The 23,772-nt window shown below is 44.4% G+C and overlaps 1 protein-coding gene and 1 pseudogene across 1 annotated transcript; one reads left to right on the forward strand and one right to left on the reverse strand.

Annotated features, from left to right (window-relative positions):
* Positions 1–1,291: 1,291 nt before the first annotated feature.
* Positions 1,292–19,544, forward strand: LOC120678420 (annotated as a pseudogene).
* Positions 19,497–23,749, reverse strand: LOC120678419 (E3 ubiquitin-protein ligase UPL5-like). Its single transcript, XM_039959604.1, has 3 exons — positions 21,632–23,749; positions 20,251–20,840; positions 19,497–20,062 (listed from the first exon to the last, which is right to left on the reverse strand). Exons 1-3 carry the CDS (start codon positions 23,205–23,207, stop codon positions 19,799–19,801), a joined length of 2,430 nt encoding a protein of 809 aa, XP_039815538.1. The 5' UTR covers positions 23,208–23,749; the 3' UTR covers positions 19,497–19,798.
* Between the last annotated feature and the right edge of the window lie 23 nt (positions 23,750–23,772).

The following is a 23,772-nucleotide window of genomic DNA, read 5'->3' on the forward strand; positions in this document are numbered from 1 at the left end:
CAACCAAACACCATTCAGAGCAGAACCACTCCATTCCATTACTTCTCATCCTACCAACCAAACACTACCTAAACATCTCCTTCGGATGGGCTATAGTGGGAAACAATCTGGGCTAGGAGTCATTTTAGACCCAACCCATTTGACGTTATACTTTGCCGCCACTCGTGCGGTTTGCACAAAGTGGGTTGAAAAGCCTGGCCGGCTCGCCCCGGCCCATCCGACGATTGTTGTTTTAAGGCTGTGTTTAGTTCGGTGGTGGTGTAAATATAAAAATTTTTTGTGTGAGAATCTTGCCAATTTGAATTACTAAATGAAATCTATTTACAAAACTTTTTACACAGATGGGTTGTAAATCGCGAGACGAATCTAATGATGCTAATTAATCCATGATTAATTAATAATTAGCGGATGGTACTGTAGCATCACTATTGAAAATCATGAATTAAGTAGGCTCATTAGATTCGTCTCGCGATTTACAGCCCAACCATACAAAAAGTTTTGTAATTATACTTCATTTAGTATTTCAAATTAGCAAGATTCCTTTTAACTTTAATGCGTTTACGGCTTTTTTGCGTTTACGGAGTGGGAACTAAACAGGGCCTGAGGCTTATCGTGCAGGCCGCCGCGCCCCGCAGACCACGGCCATGTCGCGTCAGCTGTCACATTCCCCTGCAGTCTCTCGGAATGAGACCTGGGTAGACCGTCCACAGTGGAGGGAGCAAATGAAGAAGCAAATACACTGTTTGACACTGTAGATGTACTGTTTGGCACTGTAGACAGAGAGGGCGTGGGAAACGAGGAGAGAGCAAATTTGCTCTTGCTCCCTCCGCTGTGGTGCCCTGGCCCCCTGCCCTGGCAGCCGGCTTGTCTGGGTGCCCCATCCCCATCATCGGAGCGCGGCTGGCCTGGTGGCGCCGTGCGTGGCGGGCAGGCACCGATCGACGGTGAGCTTCCGGCGCCGGCGCTCGCACGACACAGCTTTTCGTTGATGCTGCGTGCCGCGGCTGACGAGCGAAGAATACCGAGAGGAACTAACTGGTGGCAGTCGTCGCACACAAGGGACCGGGCCGTGTTTAAGCCGCAGCTAGAGCTAGGATTACTAATAACTGGTGGGTGGAGGCAGATAGCCTAGTCGTTAGCTGACTCGTTGCGAGTGTTGTTAGTTGGGGATTAGTCGTGCGTGCCTCGCCGCGCTCTGACTGGTGGGCCCGGACGTTTGAACGCGGCCGCGGCCTGCGGAGGCCGTGCTGCTGCTTTATATGCTCCCTGCCACCAAAAACCGACAGGCGCATTCTTCAGCTCTGCTTCCGTCTCTCTCCCCCCGCCGCTGGCCGTTGCTCGATCCCGCCGTGCTCCGGTGGAAGGTTCTGGAAGCTCTGGGGAGATGAGGAGGTGTAGAGGACGACATGATGGAGGAGGAGGAGTGGCCGCGTCCCTCGCCGCCGCGCTGCTCTGCGGTTGCGTCATGCTGGCCCTCGCCGGCGCCGGCGCCGCGCAGGGCTCCCGCCTCCCCTCCACCTACAAGACCCTAAGCGGTAAGGCTCGGCCCTGCCCCTCCGCAACTCTTTGGACGCATGTCCGTTGTCTGCTCTGCTTCTCTTCACGCTCCTTGTTATGGGAGATGGGAGGTGTCGGGCCTGCCCGTCACTACTACAAAACAGACCTTCAGCATCGGCTTAGAATGGCCTAAGGTACCGATTTCTCAATCGGTGCCCCGCAACCGAGACCATTGGCTTGGGTCTAAAACACCAGGTATTTAATCCGGTGCCTTAGGTACCCATTGGTACCGGTTGGAAAGTCCAACCGGTACCAAAAAGGCTACCACGCTGACGCAAGGTGGCAGCCCCTTTGGTACCGGTTGGTCTTTCCAACCGGTACCAATGATATTTTTTTTCTTCTCAAATCTAGTTTTGTTTGTTATATTTATTACTGTTTATTTTTTTATAATTGCTAAACGCACTCGAACTCTACAGTACTATATGTTCATTAGTCGTTCGTATTTGTTTTCAGAGAACATTTGAAACTAACTAAAAATGAAATGTGAGCATATAATTAAGCTAATTAGATGAACTAATATATTTACAAATATACAAACATCAAGGCATCATGTTTAGAAATATTTACAAATGTACAAGTAATGTTTGTAGTCCAGCTACTGGTCCCCTCAGGAGCTCGATGGAAGTCCTCTATGGATGTGACCGTCGTGGTAGAACTCGCCTCTATGATCCAAGATCTCGTTCAAAATGAATCCGGCGAGCTGCTCGCACACGGCGTTGATCCGATCAGTAGAGTAACATTCATCCCCCATTTGAGACATCTATCATTTAGAAAAAAAAGATTAACATCATGTGCATTAGTATAATAAGAAAAATGTACTAGTGAACGGTTTTTACGTACTCTTATGTCCTCATCAGTAGTCTTCCCGCATGGAGTCATGATGTGCAAGTAGTCACATACGTAGTACCCGCACCAATTAGTTTCTTGTTTTTGTCTCGCACACTTAAAGAGAAACAAATAAATTACTCAATTTAGAACAATTTAGAATTATATACTCAGACAAATGTTTGTGAATCAACATACCGGATAATCCATTTTAACGTTAAGTTCGGGCCTCCATTGACCACATTCTTTGTTTTTATTCACAAATTTTTTTCCACACCCTGCGCTCAAAGATAAGTTTTTATTCAGGAATTGCTATTAACAAAAAAAGGATTTGATTGTGCAAACTGAACTTACCTGTTCAAGGGGTCTATGATATGTTGGATTGCGGACTTTGGATTTCTCATTGAGTCAAAGACTATAAGATTGCCGGTCTCTATGGAAAGTATGAATAAAATCCAATGATAACTGCAGATAGAGATAGGATATATACATATATGCATTAGACAACTTAGTATTTATTTAATAATATAACAGAGGATTGAGTCGACCAAGACTTACCCAAAGTTGTATGGTATGGATATATAGTATTTGAAATTTTGCCTAGTCAACGAATCATACATATTTTGGCATGTCTCCTTGTAATTTTGGTTGAGCATTTTCTGGTTGACTAGCAATGGAGACATGAAGCCGATCTGATGGTGCCATCCATATTTTCGGCTTCTCTGAATCTCCTGTCTAAACGATATAATAGAAATTATATAATGCACACAGATAATTACGTTCTTGTTAACCAAAAGTATTAAAGTAGAGATAAGTGATACTTACAGAACCCAAATGGTAATGATAGATACGTCGAGGGATTGTCGATGGTAAATGTGATATAAATCTTCGAAGTACACCCAGAAGTCGTCCTCCCCGCGGAAGAAATCATGGTCACGATACTTGACTAAAAACATTTTGCCTTCGTCATTCGACATTCGCAGGTACCATCTATGCAAATTGAATATCTGCGTGCCTAGACTTTTCTCCTCTTCCTCAGTGATAAAAGGTTTTCCATGCTCGAATGGAGTAAGAACGGGAGCGACAGGGATTTCTGCTGCCTCGTCTTGCCCCGTTGTCTGCTCTAGCGTTAATCCAGTTTCTGAAAGAAATATCGCCGCCTGTAGGTCTGCCTGTAGTTGTACGTCCGTCGGGTGTAGGTCTGGCAACCCTAACACTCGGAGGGGCTCGAGTTCTTTTTGTTGTGTGCCAAGCTGAGGAATGGTCTTGCCATATTTTTTCTTCACATTCCTCACCTTGTGTGCCTTTGTTAGAGTACGATCATAGTCCGAGGGTAAGCTTTTCGGTTTTGGTGTGTTGTCTAGGTTCGCGAGAAGCCTTTTTCCTAATTCTAGATCTACCTTTTCCCTCAGCGGGGGGACTTTAGGCTTCAACTGTTCTTTTATATATCGAGCAGTCTCCTCTTCCAACTCCTCAGCGGTCTTCTCGTAGGTCAATTTTCTTTCGACCATTTTCTACTTCTTCTTTGAGGGTCCAGCCGCTGGGAGGGATGCTGTCTTTTTCTTTCCTTTTTCTGGTGCAGGAGGAGTTGTAGTACTCGTGGCCCTTTGCGCCGGCGGAGACGGTGGTGAAGGAGCTAGTTGTGGGGACGACGGTGAGGGAAGCCGCGGAGACGGGCGATCGGTCTGCACAGGAGCCGTTATGCTTGCAGTAAGTTTGATGTCGACCTTGCGCCATAGAACGACCCCGTGCAGTGCGTCTCCCAATATCTTCTCTCCATCCCTTCCAACGAAGTCGAGCTCAAGATCCTCATTGTTTCCAACTATCTGCTCGACTGTGACGGAGGTATAGCCAGGAGGTATCGGCCTTCCATGAATTGTAGTAGAAGGATTCAGGGGCAGGGCTGACCCGTATGCGACATGAATGGATATATTCCTAACTCGCACATGAAGCTCGCACGGTGTCGGTATGGTGACATCATCCACTGGATACCTCTGGTCATCTACCGCCGTTGGGTCAATCTGGGGTTGCTGTTCAGCTTGTACGTCGGGCGCCGCCGTGGATGCACAGCTGCTGCGTCGCTGAGAGGCCAGGCTTATCACAACATCCGGGTGTGACCCAGCAGTGCCCCTTTGGCTCAGTGCTAGCTGCACTGTCTCATTGACCCTGGTGTCCATCTGAGATTCCAAGGACGCAACTTTCCTGTTCATCTCTTCTTGTATGGCACGGAGTTTCTCTTCCTGTTCGGCTTTGCTCTTTCGGTGAGTCTTGTAAGAGGAATCTCCGGCCCAATCAACTTTCCATGGGACCACGCCGATGCCGCGGGCTCGTCCAGGGTGTTCCGGATTCTTTCATGCCCTTGTCAGCTCATCATTCTCTCTTTAAGGCTGGAATGTTCCTTGTTGGGTCTCATCTATTGCAGCGACTAGATCGCGGGACACTTCCATCCAACTGGTTTAGTGTCACGCCATTAGTAAATAACCACCACTTGGATCTATCTGGTCAATCCCATGTCGTCGGCCTGATGCCTCTATCCATAAGGTCATGCTCCATCTTCTGCCATTTTTTAACTGACTTCTTGTACCCGGCAGCCCCAAGGTGGTGGCTGTACTTCTTATTTGCTGCATTCACCTTGGTCTGTTTGGATTTTTTTTGGGCTTCCTCTGATAGTTTGTATTATTTGAACTCCTCCCAGTATGGTTTAACCTGAGGAAGATCGTCCCAGTTCGGCTCCTTATCCTTATTGATGTAATTGATGTACAACTTCTTCTTGAAAGTTGCAAAGGCAAGGGCCATCTTTTTCAAGGCACATTTCTTCACAAGTTCTTGGTCAACTCCTTCAGGAAGAGTGAACATATCCTTGAGTTCTGCCCATAGCATTTCCGTCTGATGTGCAGGCACGGCGTGTTGCTGTTCTTCGAGTTTGCTCGTTTTCCATAGTCATTTGGTGATCGGAATTCTTGCCCGAACAATAACCCCACATTGGTTGATAAATTTTGTGCTAGCAGCCTCTGGAGCACTTGGATAGCCCTCTGCGTCCACTTCTGTGATGACCTGTCTTCCCTCCATTTTCTTGGTTGACCAGCATCTCCCTTTTGACTGGCTCAATGAAGTCGATGCGGAGGTCGACTAATTTACAGAAAAGATATGTTAATCGCAAAACTAATCTACCGAAGTCACCATGCATATAGTTTTAAGATTCGTACTAGAACATGCTGTTGTTGATTGGGCGGCGGCGCAAAGTCATCATCTTCTTCATCGGCATCTCCAGACATATTCAGGAATGAATCAGCTGTCTGAGCATCTTCTTCAGCGATTGGCTAGGTGATGTTGGGCCTCGTATCTTCGTTTATTGCGTCCAACATGTTTTACCTGGCGGCATCGTCATCACCGAAGGGGTCCATCCTTAACTGAAACCATAAAAATGTGTTAGAGTATGTGTCCATCCTTAAATGAAGCAGGAGAATTCAATTCTTTGAACGAATATGCGTGTTTGAAAGAGAGAGAGTGTGTGTATGTTAGAGGGAGAGAGAGAGAGTGTGTGTGTTTGTGAGTGTGAGTGAGTGTGAGTGTGTGTGTGTGTGTGAGAGAGTGTGTGTGTGTATGTTAGAGGGACAGAGAAAGAAAGAGAGAGAGTTAGTGAGTGTGTGTGTGAGTGTGTTTGTGTGTTAGTGGGACAGAGAAAGAGAGAGAGAGAGTGTGTGTGTGTGTGTGTGTGTGTGAGTCAGTGTGAGTGTGTGTGAGTGAGTGTGTGAGTGAGTGAGAGTGTGTGAGAGAGAGAGAGAGTGTCAGAGTGTGTGTGTGTTAGAGGGAAAGAGAGAGAGAGTGTGTGTGTATGTTAGAGGGACAGAGAAAGAGAGAGAGTTAGTGAGTGTGTGTGTGTGAGTTAGTGTGTGTGTGTTAATGGGACAGAGAAAGAAAGAGAGAGTTAGTGTGTGTGTGAGTCAGTGTGAGTGTGTGTGAGTGAGTGAGTGTGTGTGTGAGAGAGAGAGAGAGTTTGTGCGTGTGTGTGAGCGAGAGACCGAGCGTCGGTGAGGAGACAGCGAGAGAGCGTCGGGGACAAGGAGACAACGAGAGTTAGCGAGAGACCGATCGCCGTTAAGAAGTCGTTAAGAAGGAGAGAGCGTCGTGTTTGATTTCATAATTAAGAATGAATAATTCATAATACATAAATATATGAGTTACAAAAATACACGAGTTACATAATAAATACATGAGTTACATGATAAATACATGAGTTACAGAAATACATGATAAATACATAAATACAAATATTATTCACTCTCTATTTAAATACATGATTAAATAAAGTCTCTCTAATAACTAAATTCTATAACTAAATTATACACTATATATAATGAAAACATTGTACACTATACATAAGACTAATAATATAAATTCTCTCTAATAACTAAATTCTATAACTAAATTCTATAACTAAATTCTCTCTTTAATATTTTAAAAGCATGAGGTAAAGTCTATTAATGGATTTAGAAAAAAATTATCTAAAGCTAACTACACTTCATAGAGCTCATGTCTCAAAGCTCATAAGGAGAAAAATTTTAGAACTTAGTATGAAATAAAAAAAACTGTATGTTACTCCTATTTTAAAACTAGCTACACAAGATTTCAAAACAAACTCATAACATCATCATGTAGAGCTACTCACAAGGAAAATAACAAAATTAGTTTTGCATTTTTTCTGTTTTTTCTACAAATTCTTATGAATTTCCAAAGTTCACTAAGAAAAAAATAGAAAAGGGATCGTTTCTTTCACAGAAAAGACCCTGGAAACATTTAAATCTTTGCAAATGGGTCCCTGACTCAAAGGGGAAGAAGAACAGGGGAAGGGCCAGCCGTGTTCCGGCGAGGGCCGAGGGGCTAGGGAGGATTAGGAGCTTAAGGCGCACTTGTAGAGGGGCTTGGTGGGGCGAGGAGTGGTCGGAGGAGGCTCGTCGGCGATGGACAGAGCGCGGCGGCGAAGATGCTCGTCGACGGCGATGCTCTGGCGGTCAAGGGCAGGAAAAGAGTGGCCGATGAGCTGCGCTGGTGCAAGGCGGAGCTGCGCTGGTGCAAGGCGGAGCTACTAGTGAGCTTGGGAGTGGCAGAGCAGCACTGGGGCGCTCGCCGGAGATGAAGGAAGGGGAGGCAAAACAGAGGCGGGCTCGGCACAAGTGGTGGGGAAGCACGATCGAGGGGCTCGCTTGCGACCGATTTGAGACGAGAGCTAGGGCGGGAGGCGGGCGGGAGGGGGATGGCCGCGGAGTAGTGGTGGAGGCAGTCCGGCAGCTCGGCTACCGGCGACGGGGTGGTCTGTGGAGGTCAAAGAAGGGGCCGGGGAGGATGAGGAGGGTGTACGGGCGCTCACCGATACGGGTGGAGGATGAGCAGAGGGAGGGGATCGACGGCGGCCGGAGCTCCGAGCGAAGCTCCAATGGTGGCCAGCGGAGGATGACCGGGCGCGGAGGGGGCGGCGGCGGAGGTCGACGATGGGGCGCGGAGAGGGCGGCGACGTAGGTCGACGATCGGGCGCGGTGAGGACGGTGGCGAGGTCGACGATCGGGCGTGGATGAAAAGTGAAGGAAGAAGAACAGAGGTATGCCTTAAATATGTCGACCCCTTTGGTACCGGGTGAAAACTTCACCCGGTACCTAAGGAGGCCTAAGGCATCGGTTGCGTAACCAACCGGTACCTAAGACGAGCCATAGGCACCGGGTGATAAGACCACCCGGTACCTTAAGGCTACAAAGGGTAGGAATTGAAAAGTGACTAAGGCACCGGTTGGTAACCAAAAACCGGTGACTAAGCATTATGAAATATCTGTACTTTAAGTCTTTTGCCGCCAACCATTTCGGAAACACCGTGTAACGCAGTGGTAACCCTATCTATTCTAATCGCCGAGGCCCGGGTTCGACTCCCGCACGCCCCCTTTTTTCGCCAAGTCTTTGGTACCGGTTGAAGGTTTCAACCGGTACCAATATATTATTTACAAAATCTAATAATTAAATAGTAAATTATTTAATTACATAATAAATCATAATAAATCAAATAATTGCATAATAAATTATTTAAATGCATAATAAATCTAATAATTGCATAATAAATTATTTAAATGCACAATAATTCTACTTATTACCTAATAAATTATTTAAATGCATAATAAATTTGATAATAGCATAATAATTCATTTCAATGCACAGTAATATGAATAATTGCATAATAAATCATTTAAATGCACCAGTAATTCTATTTATTACCTAATAAATCCTTTAAATGCCTAATAAATTTGATAATTGCATAATAAATCATTTAAATGCATAATAAATCGGATAATTGCATAATAAATCATTTCAATGCACAGTAATTCTATTTATTACCTAATAAATCCTTTAAATGCCTAATAAATCTGATAATTGCATAATAAATTATTTAAATGCATAATAAATCAAATAATTGCATAATAAATCATTAAAGTGCATAATAAATCGGATAATTGCATATTAAATCTGATTATTGACCAATAAATCAGGTCATTGCATAACAAATCTATTAATATTCACGGAAAAAAATTACAAGACATAATTATTCAACTAATAGAATATTAATAATGGTTCGCTTTATAATTGTCCCTTCACTGTGATCATGGCGTGCGTAGGGAGCCTCCTCTTCGGCTAAAAGAATATTTGTGTCAACCTCCACTGCGAACGGAGTCATATCTTCAACCTTGTTGTATTCTTCTTCATCTGTGACATCATCGACTCCCACAATTTTCCTTTTGCCTGCCAGAACTATGTGGCGCTTTGACTCATCCCCCGCACCTAGAAAACTTGATTTATTTCTGGACTTGTCCTTTCTCTGTTTGCTAGACATGTCATGCACATAGAAAACTTGAGTGGCATCTTTAGCTAGGACGAATGGTTCGTCTCGATAGCCAAGCTCTTTGAGGTCTACCGTTGTCATTCCGTACTCGTCGATATTGACACCTTTTCCTGTCAGTTTAACCCATTGGCAACGAAACAGAGGGATCTTCAGCGGCCCATAGTCGAGTTCCCATATCTCTTCAATGTAACCAAAATATGAGTTCGTTTGGCCACTAGAGTCAGTGGCATTAATACGGACACCACTATTTCGATTGGTGCTCTTGTTATCTTGAGCTCTTGTATAAAATGTGTAACCATTAATTTCATATCTTTGGTACATCAGGATTAAATTTGCCGGACCCCTAGCCAGCCAAGCTAGCTGCTCATGAATTTGATCGTTGGCCATGATTTCCTTCTGCAACCAAGTGGCGAATGTATAGTTATGAAGTTTTGTAATCCATGTCTCAGACTTGAAAGGGTACATGCTTCGCACAATTTGCATGTGCTCCTCCATATATGGAGCCACCAAGGCTGATTGTTGCAGAACTGTGAGATGTGCTTTGCTCAACGTGGCATGATTTGTGGCATTTACTGATTTTCTTTCAAGTTTGCCCTTTCCAATCAGCCGCCCCTCATGACGTGATACTAGAATCCCAATTGGGCAGAGTTCTTCCATATAGTCAACACAAAACTCAATGACCTCCTCTGTGACGTAACCCTTTGCAATGCTTCCTTCTGGACGAGCCCGATTACGAACGTATTTCTTTAGGACAGCAAAGTATCGTTCAAAAGGGAACATATTATAAAGGAAAACATGACCGAGAATACCAATCTCTTTGACCAGGTGAACTAGACGATGCATCATAATATTGAAAAATGATGGAGGAAATATCATCTCAAGACTGACTAAACTTTAGACAACATCCTCTTGTAGCCTGCTTAAACTCGATGGATCGATTGCCTTCTGAGAAATTGTGTTCAGAAAGGCGCATAGCTTTATGATTGTTACTCGAACATTAGCTGGTAGAATATCTCTAAGTGCAACTGGAATCAATTGCGTCATCAACACGTGACAGTCATGGGACTTTACGTGTGCGAATTTCTTCTCTTTCAAGTTCAGTAGCCTCTTTATATTCGAAGAGTAGCCTATTGGGACCTTGATACTGTTCAAACAGTCGAACATACTTTCCTTCTCTTCCTTACTACTCTCTCCTTCCTCGTTTATAAGGCACGGTGGAACATGACACGGTCTTCCAAACAATACTTTGACCAATTATTTGTTATATATTATATCACTTATGATTATAAATTTATAATCATTGTAAACTATATTTGATCACGAATCCAATCATATAAAATTTACATTATAAAAATAAAAAATTAATAGTTAAATTATTGGTCAAAGATATAAATGTTTGAATCTTGATATGCGTGTGTGCCTTATAAACGAGGAAGGAGGGAGTAAGAGTGTAGCACGCAGGACCTAGGTAATGACGTCATTTATCCCTTTTTTCTGGATGTAGAGGGCCTGTTGTTTCATACGTTGAAGATCTTGCCGCGCTTCCAATGTATCCTTTGGCTTACCGTAGACACCAAGGAATCCTACAAGGTTCACACAAAGATTTTTTGTTAGGTGCATCACCTCAATTGTGTGGCGGACGTCTAAAACTTCCCAATAAGGTAACTCCCAAAAATACTCTTCTTCTTCCATATAGGTGCACGTCCGTCATCACTCTGCACTGATCTGCTGCCGGATCCTTTTCCGAATACTACTTTTATATCTTTGACCATTTCAAACACCATTTTCCCACAACGGTGCCTAGGCTTGGTACGATGATCTGCCTTTCCATCGTAGTGAGCATACCTCCTCCTTAATGGGTGCTTGATCGGAAGAAATTGACGATGACCCATATACACGATCATCCTACAATACTTGAGGTACGTGCTGTCGGTTTCTTCTAAACAATGGGTGCATGCCAACCCTTATTGGAATGTCCGGAGAGGTTGCTTAGTGCTGGCCAATCGTTGGTAGTTACGAAAAGCAATGCACGAAGGTTAAAATGTTCCTCTGTGTGTGCATCCCACATACGAACACCCTCCTCTTTCCACAACAATAGAAAATACTCAATCAGTGGTTTCAGATACACATCTATATCGTTACTGGGTTGCTTCGGGCCGGGGATAAGCACCGGCATCATAATGAATTTCCATATCATACACAACCAGGGAGGAAGGTTGTATATACAGAGTGTCACAGGCCAGGTACTATGGCCACTGCTTTGCTCACCGAAAGGATTCATGCAATCCGTACTTAAGCCGAACCTTATATTCCTCGCATCATTTGCAAATGTTGGGAATGTTCTGTCCATTTTTCTCCACTGCGACCCATCAGCGGGGTGTCTCAACATATTGTCTTGCTTACGTTCTTCTTTGTGCCATCACATCAATTTAGCATTCACTTTGTTCATGAACAAACATTTCATACGTGGTATTAGAGGAAAATACCACATCACCTTGGCAGGCACCCTCTTCTTGACACGCATCCCCTCAACGTCGTCTGGATCATCTCGAGGGATCTTATACCGGCATGCGTTGCATACAGGGCATGAATCCAAATTTTCAAACTCACCTCGATATAGGATGCAGTCATTAGGACAAGCATGTATCTTCTGTGCCTCTAATTCTAAAGGACAAACAACTTTTTTTTTGCCTCGTATGTTGTCGCCGGCAAGGTGTTACTCTCAGGGAGTAAGTTTTTTTATAAGTTTCAGCAACTCCTCGAATCCCTTATCAGACAAACCATTTGATGCCTTCCATTGCAACAATTCCAATGTGGTACCCAACTTTTTTTGGCCTTATTTGCAATCTTGGTACAACAATGTTCTGTAGTCCTCCAACATACGCTTCAGATCTCTCGATTCCTTTTCTGTTTCGCAAACTTCCTCAGCTTCGCGCAACATCTAACCAAGATCATCTTCTACAATGTATCCTTCAGTATCTTCTTCAGGCTCACCCATTACAGTGTCATTGAAAAAGGCATCATAATTGGCTACAAAGTCAGGAATCCTGTTCTCTTCTTCTACATTATTATCCAGCATAATTCCTCTTTCTCCATGCTTGGTCCAAACATAGTAGTTCGGTATGAAACCACTATTGAAGTGATTGTGGATGGTTCTTGATGATGAGTAATCCTTCTCATTCTTACAGAATTTGCATGGACAACGAACGAAACCGCCATACTTGTGTTTCTCGGCCGCTTCTATGAATTCATGCACACCATCAATGAACTCCTTTGAACGCCGGTCGGTCATGTACATCCATTGCCGACTCATCTGGGTACACAATACATTTACATACATCATTGTAGTGTACAAATAGTTCATTCATACTACCAATTTATAACTAACATTGAATACGCTATTAATAAAACTTAACTACAAAATTATAACGATGCATATGGCCTTTTGATTGCATGACTGTGTAAAAACTTTGTTTCTCTATATGGAACTTTATATTTTTGTACAAGAAACGACGCATGTGGCCTTCTGGCTGCATGACTGTGTAAAAAACTTTGTTTCTATATATGGACCTTGGTTTGTTTGCCTAGAGCCTTGAGAATTTGGGATCATTGTCTGTGCAATGATTCTCTTTGCCACGATAATTCTGGCTGTATTAATGGCATTGGCACGATAATATTTTTTTCTTGCAGACGCGCACGCTGCAGCACAGCAGCGGTAGGCTTAGCTGAGCTGCGGGTCTCGAATTGGCGCAGCATGCATCTCGAATGTGGAATCTTGTAAAGTTTTGGAATTTTGAAGGGAACTAAATAAAGCCGCCTTGCATATGTAATTGATAATATTTTCATACAAAAATTGAATTCAAATATATAATTGATAATGCATATAACTATAATAAATAGATACTATTCACTTATCAAATAAATTAATAAAACATATAAATACAATAATTTGATAGTATTCACATATCAAATAAATTGATAACACATATAACTACAATAAGATGCTACACCTAAAAATAATTATCACATGTATAAACTAAATTAAGTGATAACTGTTTCTAAAAACCAATTGTTAAGTTATGGAGAAAAATAAACAACCTTTTTTGAAAAAAAAAATAAAAATTTGCCTCCCCTCCCCTCTCTCAGTTGCCATGAACGGTTGGTACTCAACAATCGGTGCCAAACAATAGGCATAAGCACCGGTTGAAGTTACCAACCGGTGCCTTTGTGGTAGGCACGTGGCGGCACCGGGTCATGGCAAAACCCGGTGCCATTGTCCGCTCTTTAGGCACCGATTGGTGCCACCAACCGGTACCTATCTATACTGGGGTTTTGGTACCGGGTGATGCTTTAATCCGGTACCAAATCCCTTATCTTTGATTGCCGCTGGCCAAAAGCACCGGTTGCAACAGCAGCTGGTACCTTTGGCCCATTTTCTAGTAGTGCGTGCTTCCGTGGGCTCGGCGGTAGCCGACACAGCCGGTTGGCGATGGGGAGTCATGGCACGGGTGCCTGTTCTGGAGTCCCATAGAGGCCACCTACTTTATTTTTCGACGATCATAGGAACGTTTCTCCCAACACTAATCAGTGTTTATACCAAGTCAGAGTGGAGTGTTCACATGCTTAGAGCAATTACATTGATGTCGTCTCCAAGAATATTTTATGCAGTGATATATAATATTGAGATGACCTACTAGACAACTTCTACAATAGCTTGTTTTTTAGTTGTCTCGCAGTTATACCACACCCCTTGATTTGTGGACGAAATAAAGAAGTATTTTGAGTTGCATGGCAACAATAACTCGTACAATGATGGAAAGTAGTCTTATACTCCTAAATTTTAGCCTATGAGACGGTTGCTTCGCGAGCCAACCACCTATTTCTCTCACCTCGCTTTCTCTCCTATACATCACCAAAAATCTTACATGGCATTGCATGAGACGATCTATGAGACCGTCGACGTGTAGCAATATATATGCTCTTAGCATCTCCAAGAGTTTGGTATCTCAGCTTGACATACTTCTTTTTTAAAAAATAAAGAAAAAACAGCCTCCAACAATTTGGCAACCAACTTGTATTTTTTGGAAGTTGGCAAATTCTATCCCTTCGCCGCGCATATATGCGCATGCGGAAACAACTTGGCATCGTGGTCTCTGGCGGCTCCGTGACTCTCGTGCCTCCTCTCCTTCTCGCTGGTGTCCGACGTTGACGGTTACAATTGGTCAGTTCCCGGTCAGCTAGCTGACGGTGTCAATCGGGTTCACCGATACGTCGGTCAATTGACCATATTAGTCGGTTACCTGACGATTGCAATTGTGATTCAGTGATAACACTGACAGGACAAAATAGTATATATCAATATAAAATAAACATATTAGTCGGTCAGTAGGCCGCGACTTCGCGCGTCAAACAGGAACAGTCCGGCAAAAAATTCTTGTGGGCCTTCTTTTTACATTTTGCCAAGTCTAAAATAGCAAACTATTGGAGATGGGCTTTGTTTTACTTGACATATAGTTTTGAGAGTTGGCAAATCACAAGATTTATCAAGCTGAATTTGCCAAACTCTTGGAGTTACAGGAGTAGCAAGTTGAGCAAGTCTACAACCGCCTTTTTCTTCTTTTTTTCATTTTGTGTGTGTGGGTGGGTGGGGGTTCAATTTCCTTCATTCATGACGCTAAGCCTTTTATAAAATCGATTGGATGGTGATTTGAGCACAAGATTTTCTCTAATGGCAAAGTTGGAACAAATAATCACGAGCATTCGCCGTTGTGTTGTGCAGGTGACTCTCCACGAGTTGTGGCCAAAGGCGGTTTTTCAGGAGTGTTTCCCGACTCAAGCTCAAACGCCTACTCTTTTGCATTGATGTTAAGCGCACCCAATACGACTCTGTGGTCAGGGGCGGATCCACATGGGGGGCTAGGGGGGATTAAGCCCCCCTACCTCCCTAATACCCATGGATACCCCCCTAAGCCCCCCCTTGATTTTTGGGATGAAACAATGAAGAGGAAGAGGGGAGGAAGAAGAAAAGAAGAGGAGGAAGAAGAAGAGAGTGGACATGATCCCCCTCTACATTTTCGGTCTAGATTCGCCACTGTCTGTGGTGTGATGTCCAGCTGACGAAGGACGGCGTTGGAGTCTGCCTTCGGGACATCGACATGCAGAACTGCACCAGCGTCGCCCAACGATACCCCACGAGAAAGCGGACCTATGTCATCGATGGTGTGCGGAAAACGGGATGGTTTGCTTTGGACTTCACCATGGCTGAGCTTCAGTCTGTCTTTTGTGAGTATAACAGTGCCACCTCCAACATGCATTTCACTATAGAGCAATTAGTTGGATAATTGCATAAGCTCTATACATCTTCGATGTGTCGACAAACCAATAATAAAGTTTGTAGTAGTGTTTTTCCATCACAAAGAAAAAGACTATTATGTTCAAACAGGCCCCTGAACGCACCACCAAGGTCATGAATCTCGAAACATCGTAACACATATATGATTCTTCTTCTGTTTAGTTTTATTTTATTATTTATAACTAGTTTCACATTGTGGGCTTCGTTTCGCTTTTAAGTTGTGCCTTTAGTGGCTTATAAATACTTTCTGAGAGCAACATGCTCTAATGATGCAACCTATACTTCTTCATTCTTGACTCATTATCTAATGATTTGAGCAGTAACACAAGCAATTTGGTCTCGCTCCCCCAGATTCGATGGATATTCTATCCTCTCTGTCACTGAGTTGCCGTCCATCCTTGACGTCAAGCAGCCTTCTGTTTGGTTGAATGTTCAGGTTGAATTATTGTTCTGAAAACTTAACCGGAATTTATGGTTGCTAGTGCTACCTTCAAAAGCTAATTTCTTGTTTCATGTGTGTAGCATGATATTTTCTACAAAGAACATGGTTTGAATATGAGGAACTACATACTTTCCATCCAAAAGAATGTATCTGTGGATTATATCTCGTCACCTGAACTGGGCTTCCTCCAAAATATATCTGGAAGAGTTCATCGCAAAACAAAGCTTGTGTTTAGATTTCTTGATAAAGACCTCTTAGATTATTCTATACACCAAACTTATGGTTCATTTTTGAGCAACCTAACATTTGTTAAGTCTATTGCATCTGGCATAATGGTCCCTAAGATCTACATTTGGCCAGTGACAAAGGATAACTATCTACAGCCACCCACATCAATTGTAGCAGAAGCCCACAGTGCAGGGTTGGAAATATATGCCTCTGATTTTGCAAATGATAGAATTATTCCCTATAACTACAGTTATGATCCATTGGCAGAATACCTAAACTTTATCAGCGATGGGGGCTTCTCTGTTGATGGTGTATTGTCAGAACACCCAATTACCGCATCAGAGGCTATTGGTAAGCTACCAAGTACATGTCAAAGAGTTAACTAAAATATTGTTATTGATTCTTTTTACCTTTTATCATTATATTAGCATGTGAACTACTCCCTCTACTCTTCTGCATATAATATATTGGACTTGTACTTTTATCGAGTAAGAGGCATAACATTACAATCCTCCTATGGAACTTATGTCTTATAACACCTCTATTTGACCGTATTTGTTTTTGTCCCCTAACCCCTCATTTAGTTTTGTGTCCAAAGTGTCCAATGATCAAATAGATTGGAATTGTAAACCTTACTGCATTTTAAGATATGGTTGTGCCCATCATGGAAACTTATGATGATATCTATGAAGAAATAAGCAGCTTGCAATTTTTAATCCCTTTGAATCTCCTCATCTGCAGGTTGCTTTGCTAATCTGAATTCAAGTAAGACTGATCATGGTATGTCTCATCAGGGTGTAAGACCTACCTTAGCAGTTGTGCCATGATGGTTGAATTTCTTCTATTTCAGCTCAGTCTAATTATTTTAGTGTTTCTATACAGGAGAACCCTTAATTATCTCGCATAATGGTGCTAGTGGAGACTATCCAGACTGTACAGATCTGGCCTACCATAGTGCAATTAATGATGGCGCAGATGTCATTGATTGTCCTGTTCAAGTGACAAGTGATGGAACTCTTATGTGCATGAGTTCCATTAACCTGCTTGATACCACGAATGTGCAGAGAACACCTTTCAGCTCTCGTGCTTCTGTTGTTTCAGAAATTCAGGCTACAGGAGTCTTCACATTCAACCTCACTTGGGATGACATTAATAGTAGTCTACAACGTGAGTTTCTTTTGTACTATTATTGAGAAAATTCGTTGATGTTTTTCACCAAAAGTAAATGATAAATAATATTATAATACAAGAATGGATTATAAAAACACAAACTCATCATTAGCCTTTTAACTTGTCCTTTTCCTACAGCCAAAATATCTTCCCCATTGAGTCAGTATTATATCATAAGGAACCCAAGATACACAAATCAAGGGAAGTTTCTGAAGTTATCTGACTTTCTAGCAATGGGAATGGATAAAGATTTGTCCGGTGTCATGATCATTATCGAGGTGATACTTTCGCTCGAAATTTCACTTATTTTGATATTATTCCAGAGTTAAAACTTTGTTGCTTATACCTGAGTTTCATCTCTATTATGACTATGTGACGGGCAAAAGTTCACCAGATAGTAACTTTTCAATATCTTGAAGAATAATCAACATAACCTATATTAAGGAAGAGTTCATGATCTATTTTCATTTTTTTATATTTACAAATGGTATAATTTGTGTAACTGTTGTCACCTTGATGAATTCTGTTTCTTGTATAGACACACCAAGTTTGTACTTGTATAGACCTCTGGGTCTGGGCATAGATAATGGAAATATCGTATTTTCCCTCGTGCCTTACAGCATATTCTATGCATCTTTGCAGATAACAGATATCTAGAAACTTTTCTTAATAAATCGAGTTCTTTATTCATATATCATTCTATCTTTGTACTGCAGAATGCTGCATTTCTGGCAAAGTCATTAGGAATTGACATTGTTGATTCTATAAATGCTGCCTTAAGTGTTGCTGGATACGATAATCAGACTGCCAAGGAAGTCCTGATTCAGTCAAAAGATAGCGCTGTTCTTTTCAAATTGAAGCAACAGAAAACAAAATGCAAGCTTGTTTATACTCTCCCCTCAGGAATTGGGGATGTTTCTACCTCCTCATTAGAAGCTGTGAAGAAGTTTGCTGATGCTGTAGTTGTTGATAAGGCTAATTCTATTTTTACCTCAAAAGTCTTGATTGTATCATCAGACAGAACAATCTTATGAAAGATCTACAATCAGCAGGGCTAGTTGTGTATGCTCAGGTGTTCCGGAATGAGTTTGTGTCACAACCGGTTGATTTCTTTTCAGATGAAACTGTGGAGATCAATTACTACTTTCAATCATTTAATCTGTCAGGTATCATAACTGATTTCCCGAAGACGGTTAGAAGATACAAAAGTAAGTCTCATTTGCCATTTACATATAGTGTGTCATCATTTTGCCCCTTGCATCAGCACTGTACGATGAAAAATTGCATGGGAACATGGCTAGTGGTGTTTAGGTCAAGTTTTAAGTCTTCACCCTGTTAGTGCTAGTTTCCAACCATTTTCCAGCTCCACGGTACCTTGAGCTAGTGTGATATCAAAATTTTCAGTTGCATACTCTAATCCACATTTGCCCTGCTTTTGCCATAGATTAGGGAGGCGGATATTTTGCATCCTTCTGTATTACGATAGTATTTACTTAGTAGCTGCAGTATTTATGTTCTTGTTTCTGACACTTGCATACTCTTGTATTGGCAGAAAACACTTGTACAGGGTTGGGAAATGACATGCCCAACTACATGCAGGCTGTTCCGGTTGGCGCCCTTGACCAGTTACTCCAAAAGTTTAAAGCCGAGCCGCCATCTATGCTGCCAATGCCGACACTGAATGCCTCAAACGTGGAGGAGACACCGCTTCCTCCTGTTGCATCAAGAAATGTGCCTGGTGGTTCCCCAAGGGGTGCTGAAACTCCTGGTACGACTCCTTCTGATACTCACAAGGCTACTGCAAGTACTGGTATTCTGTTTGTGATGGTTTTTGCAGCTCTGCTGATCTGAACAGACACATGAGGCTGTATAGTAGGCGATATGTTATACAATCTCCATTTGATTCGGGCAAGCTTACACCATTGACCTGGTGCTCCCAGGATTTGTTTGATCGTTTCTGCCTGTATAAATTCACCGGTAGAAAGGTTACACTATTTAGCGAGCATAGTGTGTTGTTACATTGCTAATGGAATCCACAGTTCCTGGTGTTTGCACATCATTGTTCTGTATAGATCCTCATTCTGACCTGAAGATTATGTTACATGTTCTGCGAATTAGCAATCCTCACTATCACGTGAAAGAATGAAGCTCAGATGAAATAGTATTTTTTTCTCTGATGTAAGTTATAAGGTGATCTTTTCTTAGGAGTGAGACTTCCGTCTCTCCTACAGCGAAGAATAGCCTAAGAACATATCGCTACTATGATCTCAGTCACAGTATCGAACATTCTATGCACAACGCAAAAAAAAAAAACACACACACACACACACAGAAAGCAGCAGAAGCTACGATGCACCAAAGCCACTGCTCACGTATCCCTGGACGATCATATGCAGCCGCCTTTGCATCATGCTTAACGAAGTGTAAGCTGGGAGGTTGAGGTGGTAGAAGCAGGTTTGCGAAGTGGGGAGGTGGTCGCGGGAGCTGGAGGCCCTGTATATGAACAGCCTGCAACCCAGCCCCGAGAAACCATCTGATGGCAAACACTTCACTGAGGTCCAGAAGAAGAGTAGCCTCCCCTGTTGTTCAACCGTCATGTTTTCCACGGCCTGTCATGTAAAAGATATTTTGAAAATGTTTTTGTGAAAAAATATATCATTGCATGTTGCTGTCTCCTATCTCCAATAAGGCAACATTGGACAAATATGTTCCATTTTCATAAAAAAATGACTGTTCTGGAAGAGGTAAAACCTTCTAGTTAACTTAATTAAAACATGAATTAAAGAGTTTGGCTTACCTTCCAGAACCATTTGATTTGGCGACATTTTTCTTTGTATCCACGGTAGTCAGTCTGAGCTCTCCACTCGTTCACATCTATAGCGCCCTTGCTACCGCCCAACATCCGATCAAAATCTTCAACATCCAGACTCGCAAAGAACTCTGTCCAGGGTTTCCATTTGTTGAACATAATACGAAATCCTGCAGCGAAATAAGCTAGTTGACGTCTGGTGGAGTTCACGATCCTATCTTGAATCAGTAGATTGATGTACTGGCATCTATTCTCACTAGTAACAGCAATATCCTTCCCTCCAGGGAACAGCTCGATGACCACTCTAGATCCTAACACCTCATCTTCTCGAACAAATGTTAATTCCAAGATGTTTGAATCCACGAGACTCGAATCCATTTCTAGGATCTTTTTGCAGCTTGCATGCAGGGATGGATCTGTGTCTGCAATATCATCCAGTGTAATAGGTCTCCCAGCTAGTTGCAAGAATAATGTCTTGTCGAAGAAAACTCCAGCATGCATTTTGTGCCTCAGGGCTAATGCAATCATCCGCCCTGCGAATTCGAAGTACTCCAGGTGCAGTGGATCCACAACAGATGCTGCAATACAGATGGAAATGCAGAACGTCAGAAAGGTATAAAAGGGACAGCAGTGTAGCATTATTGAGATTTTTGAACTATAAATGTTGTATGCCCTGCCTTCGAGTCCGAGGCAGGGATAAGGTACTTTATTGTCTTTGGTATGAATGCAACATAGAGGAAAACAGAAAACAGAGTTATCTTGGATTATGGAAACAAAACAGAGATAAATACTCAGTAAAAAAATAGCAGGAAATCAAATCTTGTCCTAGAAAAAAAATCCAGCTTAAATCAAAGGTTCAGTTCAAAATGAGAAGGATACTATAAGTTCAGTTCGAAATGAGAAGGATACTATCTTTTGAAGAAATGCACCAAGCTTCCTAAAAATCAGGAACTATAGACTGAAGATTGCTAGCATTGAAGTATATTGTTGGCCTTTCATCTCTGGTTTACAGTTTTGGGGTCTAACTCACAAGTTTCACTGTAAAAGGTTTGGTTCCTGCATTCCGGATAGGCCAAATTAAAAAAAAAAATCATCTTAACGTGTCCAGCTTCATAATTGAGCCACTTGATGGATGATTCCAGTATTGATAAATTTCTACTAACACAAGCAAACTAAGTTTATGTTTCAGTACAATTTATCTGATCAATTTCACTAACCTTAACAGAACTAAAAGAGGACACATTTCTGAACTACCTATCAACTGGCATCTCTGTAATGAAGAATCACGCCAATATACTAGAAGAACAGTCAGGGTTGTACAGCGAAACTGTATGCAATTTCATCAGATGGCCACCAGAAGCAAACTCACTTGGATTGATGAAGAACCTTCTCCTATCTTGTGGACACGCTGAGAAGAGAACAAGTCGCGGGTTGAACAGCGCCTGGCACACCAAGCAGAACCACTCCCTCAGCACGCCGGGGCCGGTGGCTTGCTCGTGCTTGAACGCCACAGACAGGACAGCGCGTAGCTCCTGGGGTGTCGCATGAGCAATGTACCCGAATGAGTCCGGCAGCAGCCGGCCCCGATCGATCAGCATCTCGTGCGGGGGCGGCGCGCCGGCGCCTCTGACGAGTTCCGGCAGCATTGCCATGGCCAGGTGCCGCCGTGCCTCGAAGTCTAGGAGGTCTCTGTGCCTGGTGATCCAGCGGATGCTATCGCTGAGCTCGCTCCCGGTGCTCAGCACAAGCGCGGTGACCGCCCTCGGGTGCGCCGCCAGCGTGGTTCGCATCGCATGGTGGACGTCCGACCACGCGTCCAGCTCGGCCAGGACGGCCCAGACGCTTTGCAGCGAGGCCGTCCACTTGGGCAGCGCGCTGGACGACGAGTCATGCTTGCGCCCCGCCGCCGCCGGCGGCGGCAAATTCATCTCGAACCTGGTCATGCAGTCTTCGACGCTCTTCAGCAGGGCTTCCAGAGTCAGGGACAGCGCCTTCCTCCAAGGGCGGAGCGGCGTGTCGGCGTCTAGCTCAAGCACTTGCGGGCGCAGCGCGGACCAGAAGGTCTTGAACTCGGCCAAGTTCCTCGTAGCCGCCGAGGGCTGGCTCCGGCTCCTATACGCCCCGGCGATCTCTACGATAACAGCAACCGCCGTCTCTCTAGCAAGCCGGATCATCTGCTCGGCGACCCGCCGTCGCGGCACGTCACCCCAGAGCCCCGGCGTCCACTCGGGGTCGGAGAGCACCGTCGCGACCATGGCTCGCAACGCAGCGTAGAGCGGGTCGCCCTTGCGCGCACCGGTGGCGAAGGACCCGCAGAACTCCAAGAGCACCGGCGCCGTCAACGCCTTGACGATGCTCTTCCCCGCCGGGGGGTCGGGGGACAGGAAGCACCGGATGGCGCGCTCGGCTTCGGCGCGGCGGCGCTCGTCGTCGGACTGATAGAGCTGGACCAGCACGCCGGGGACGCCCCTGGCGAGGAAGATGCCCAGGTGCTCGGCGACGGGGCCCAGGGCGCTGTTTGACTTCCTCTGGTGGGCGGCGCGGGCCGAGTCCAGGAACCTCCTGACGAGCACCTCGAGGGACGCGGCCGCGCGCAGCGGGACGCCCGCCGCGGCGGCGAGCCTGGCCGCGGCGGCGATCTCGGATGCGAGCCGCCACGCGTCCGCGTGCGGGGTGGGGACGAGCCGGTACGACACGTGGAGCGTGGCGTCCCACGGGAGGCCGAGCTCGCCGACCGTCGCCCCGCGCGGGAGCTCCCGGCCGGCGTGTACGGCGCGCAGGCGCAGGTCGCCCCCGCTGGCGGCGCCGCCGTTCCCGAGGCGGTCGAGGACCGATTCCACGGTGTCCTCCCGGCGCGCCCGGATCACGGTAGTCCGGGAGTCGACGTTGCGGAGCAGGAGCTGGACGGCGCCGGCCTCCGACGCGGCGGCGCCCGGCGGAGCCATGCGTGGGGGGGTTTTGGGGGGCAGGGGAAAGTCCGATCGATGTGCAGGGGACCAAATTGGGGGGCAAATCTTTTCCTTTTCTCCCGAAAAAAAAGACAAACTGGAGGCCAATTTCCGCGTGATTCTGTTTCTGCAAGCGACCAGTGAGTGAGGATAGCTTCGCTCTTGGTATAACTGACGCAATCACAAAGTTGGATGGGTTCACATTTTTTTTTTTGCTAATCTTGCAGGGGCGGGAAGTTTGCGTATCACTATGGATTTGCCAGGTAGACCACTTGGTCTCATTCTTCAGCGAATTTAACTGATATTTCTACGAATTACTGTCAAATTAGCTTTGGTAACACATGGAATGTGTCGTCAGCTCTCTCTCTCTCTCTCTCTCTCTCTCTCTCTCTCTCTCTCTCTCTCTCTCTCCCTCTCCCTCTCTCTCTCTCTCTCAAAACTGAATCGAATGTAGGTTCCGTGTCTTCAGGGAGAACGATCCTGAAGTCAGAGAGTTCAGGCTTCCATTTTCGGTCAGGAGTTGAACCGATCGTGATGCTTCCTTTTTTTTAGTCAATCAACC

Source organism: Panicum virgatum, chromosome 6N (assembly GCF_016808335.1).
Source record: "Panicum virgatum strain AP13 chromosome 6N, P.virgatum_v5, whole genome shotgun sequence".
Classification (NCBI taxonomy): domain Eukaryota; kingdom Viridiplantae; phylum Streptophyta; class Magnoliopsida; order Poales; family Poaceae; genus Panicum; species Panicum virgatum.

What these genes read in the sequence shown, in the direction of transcription:
- LOC120678419 (XM_039959604.1), bottom strand. Translation starts at nt 23,207, where the DNA reads ATGGCTCCGCCGGGCGCCGCCGCGTCGGAGGCCGGCGCCGTCCAGCTC. An exon ending in AAGGTTCTTCATCAATCCAA is followed by an intron (nt 20,841 to 21,631) that starts GTGAGTTTGCTT and finishes TCTGTATTGCAG; the next exon opens with CATCTGTTGTGGATCCACTG. An exon ending in AAATCAAATGGTTCTGGAAG is followed by an intron (nt 20,063 to 20,250) that starts GTAAGCCAAACT and finishes TTTACATGACAG; the next exon opens with GCCGTGGAAAACATGACGGT.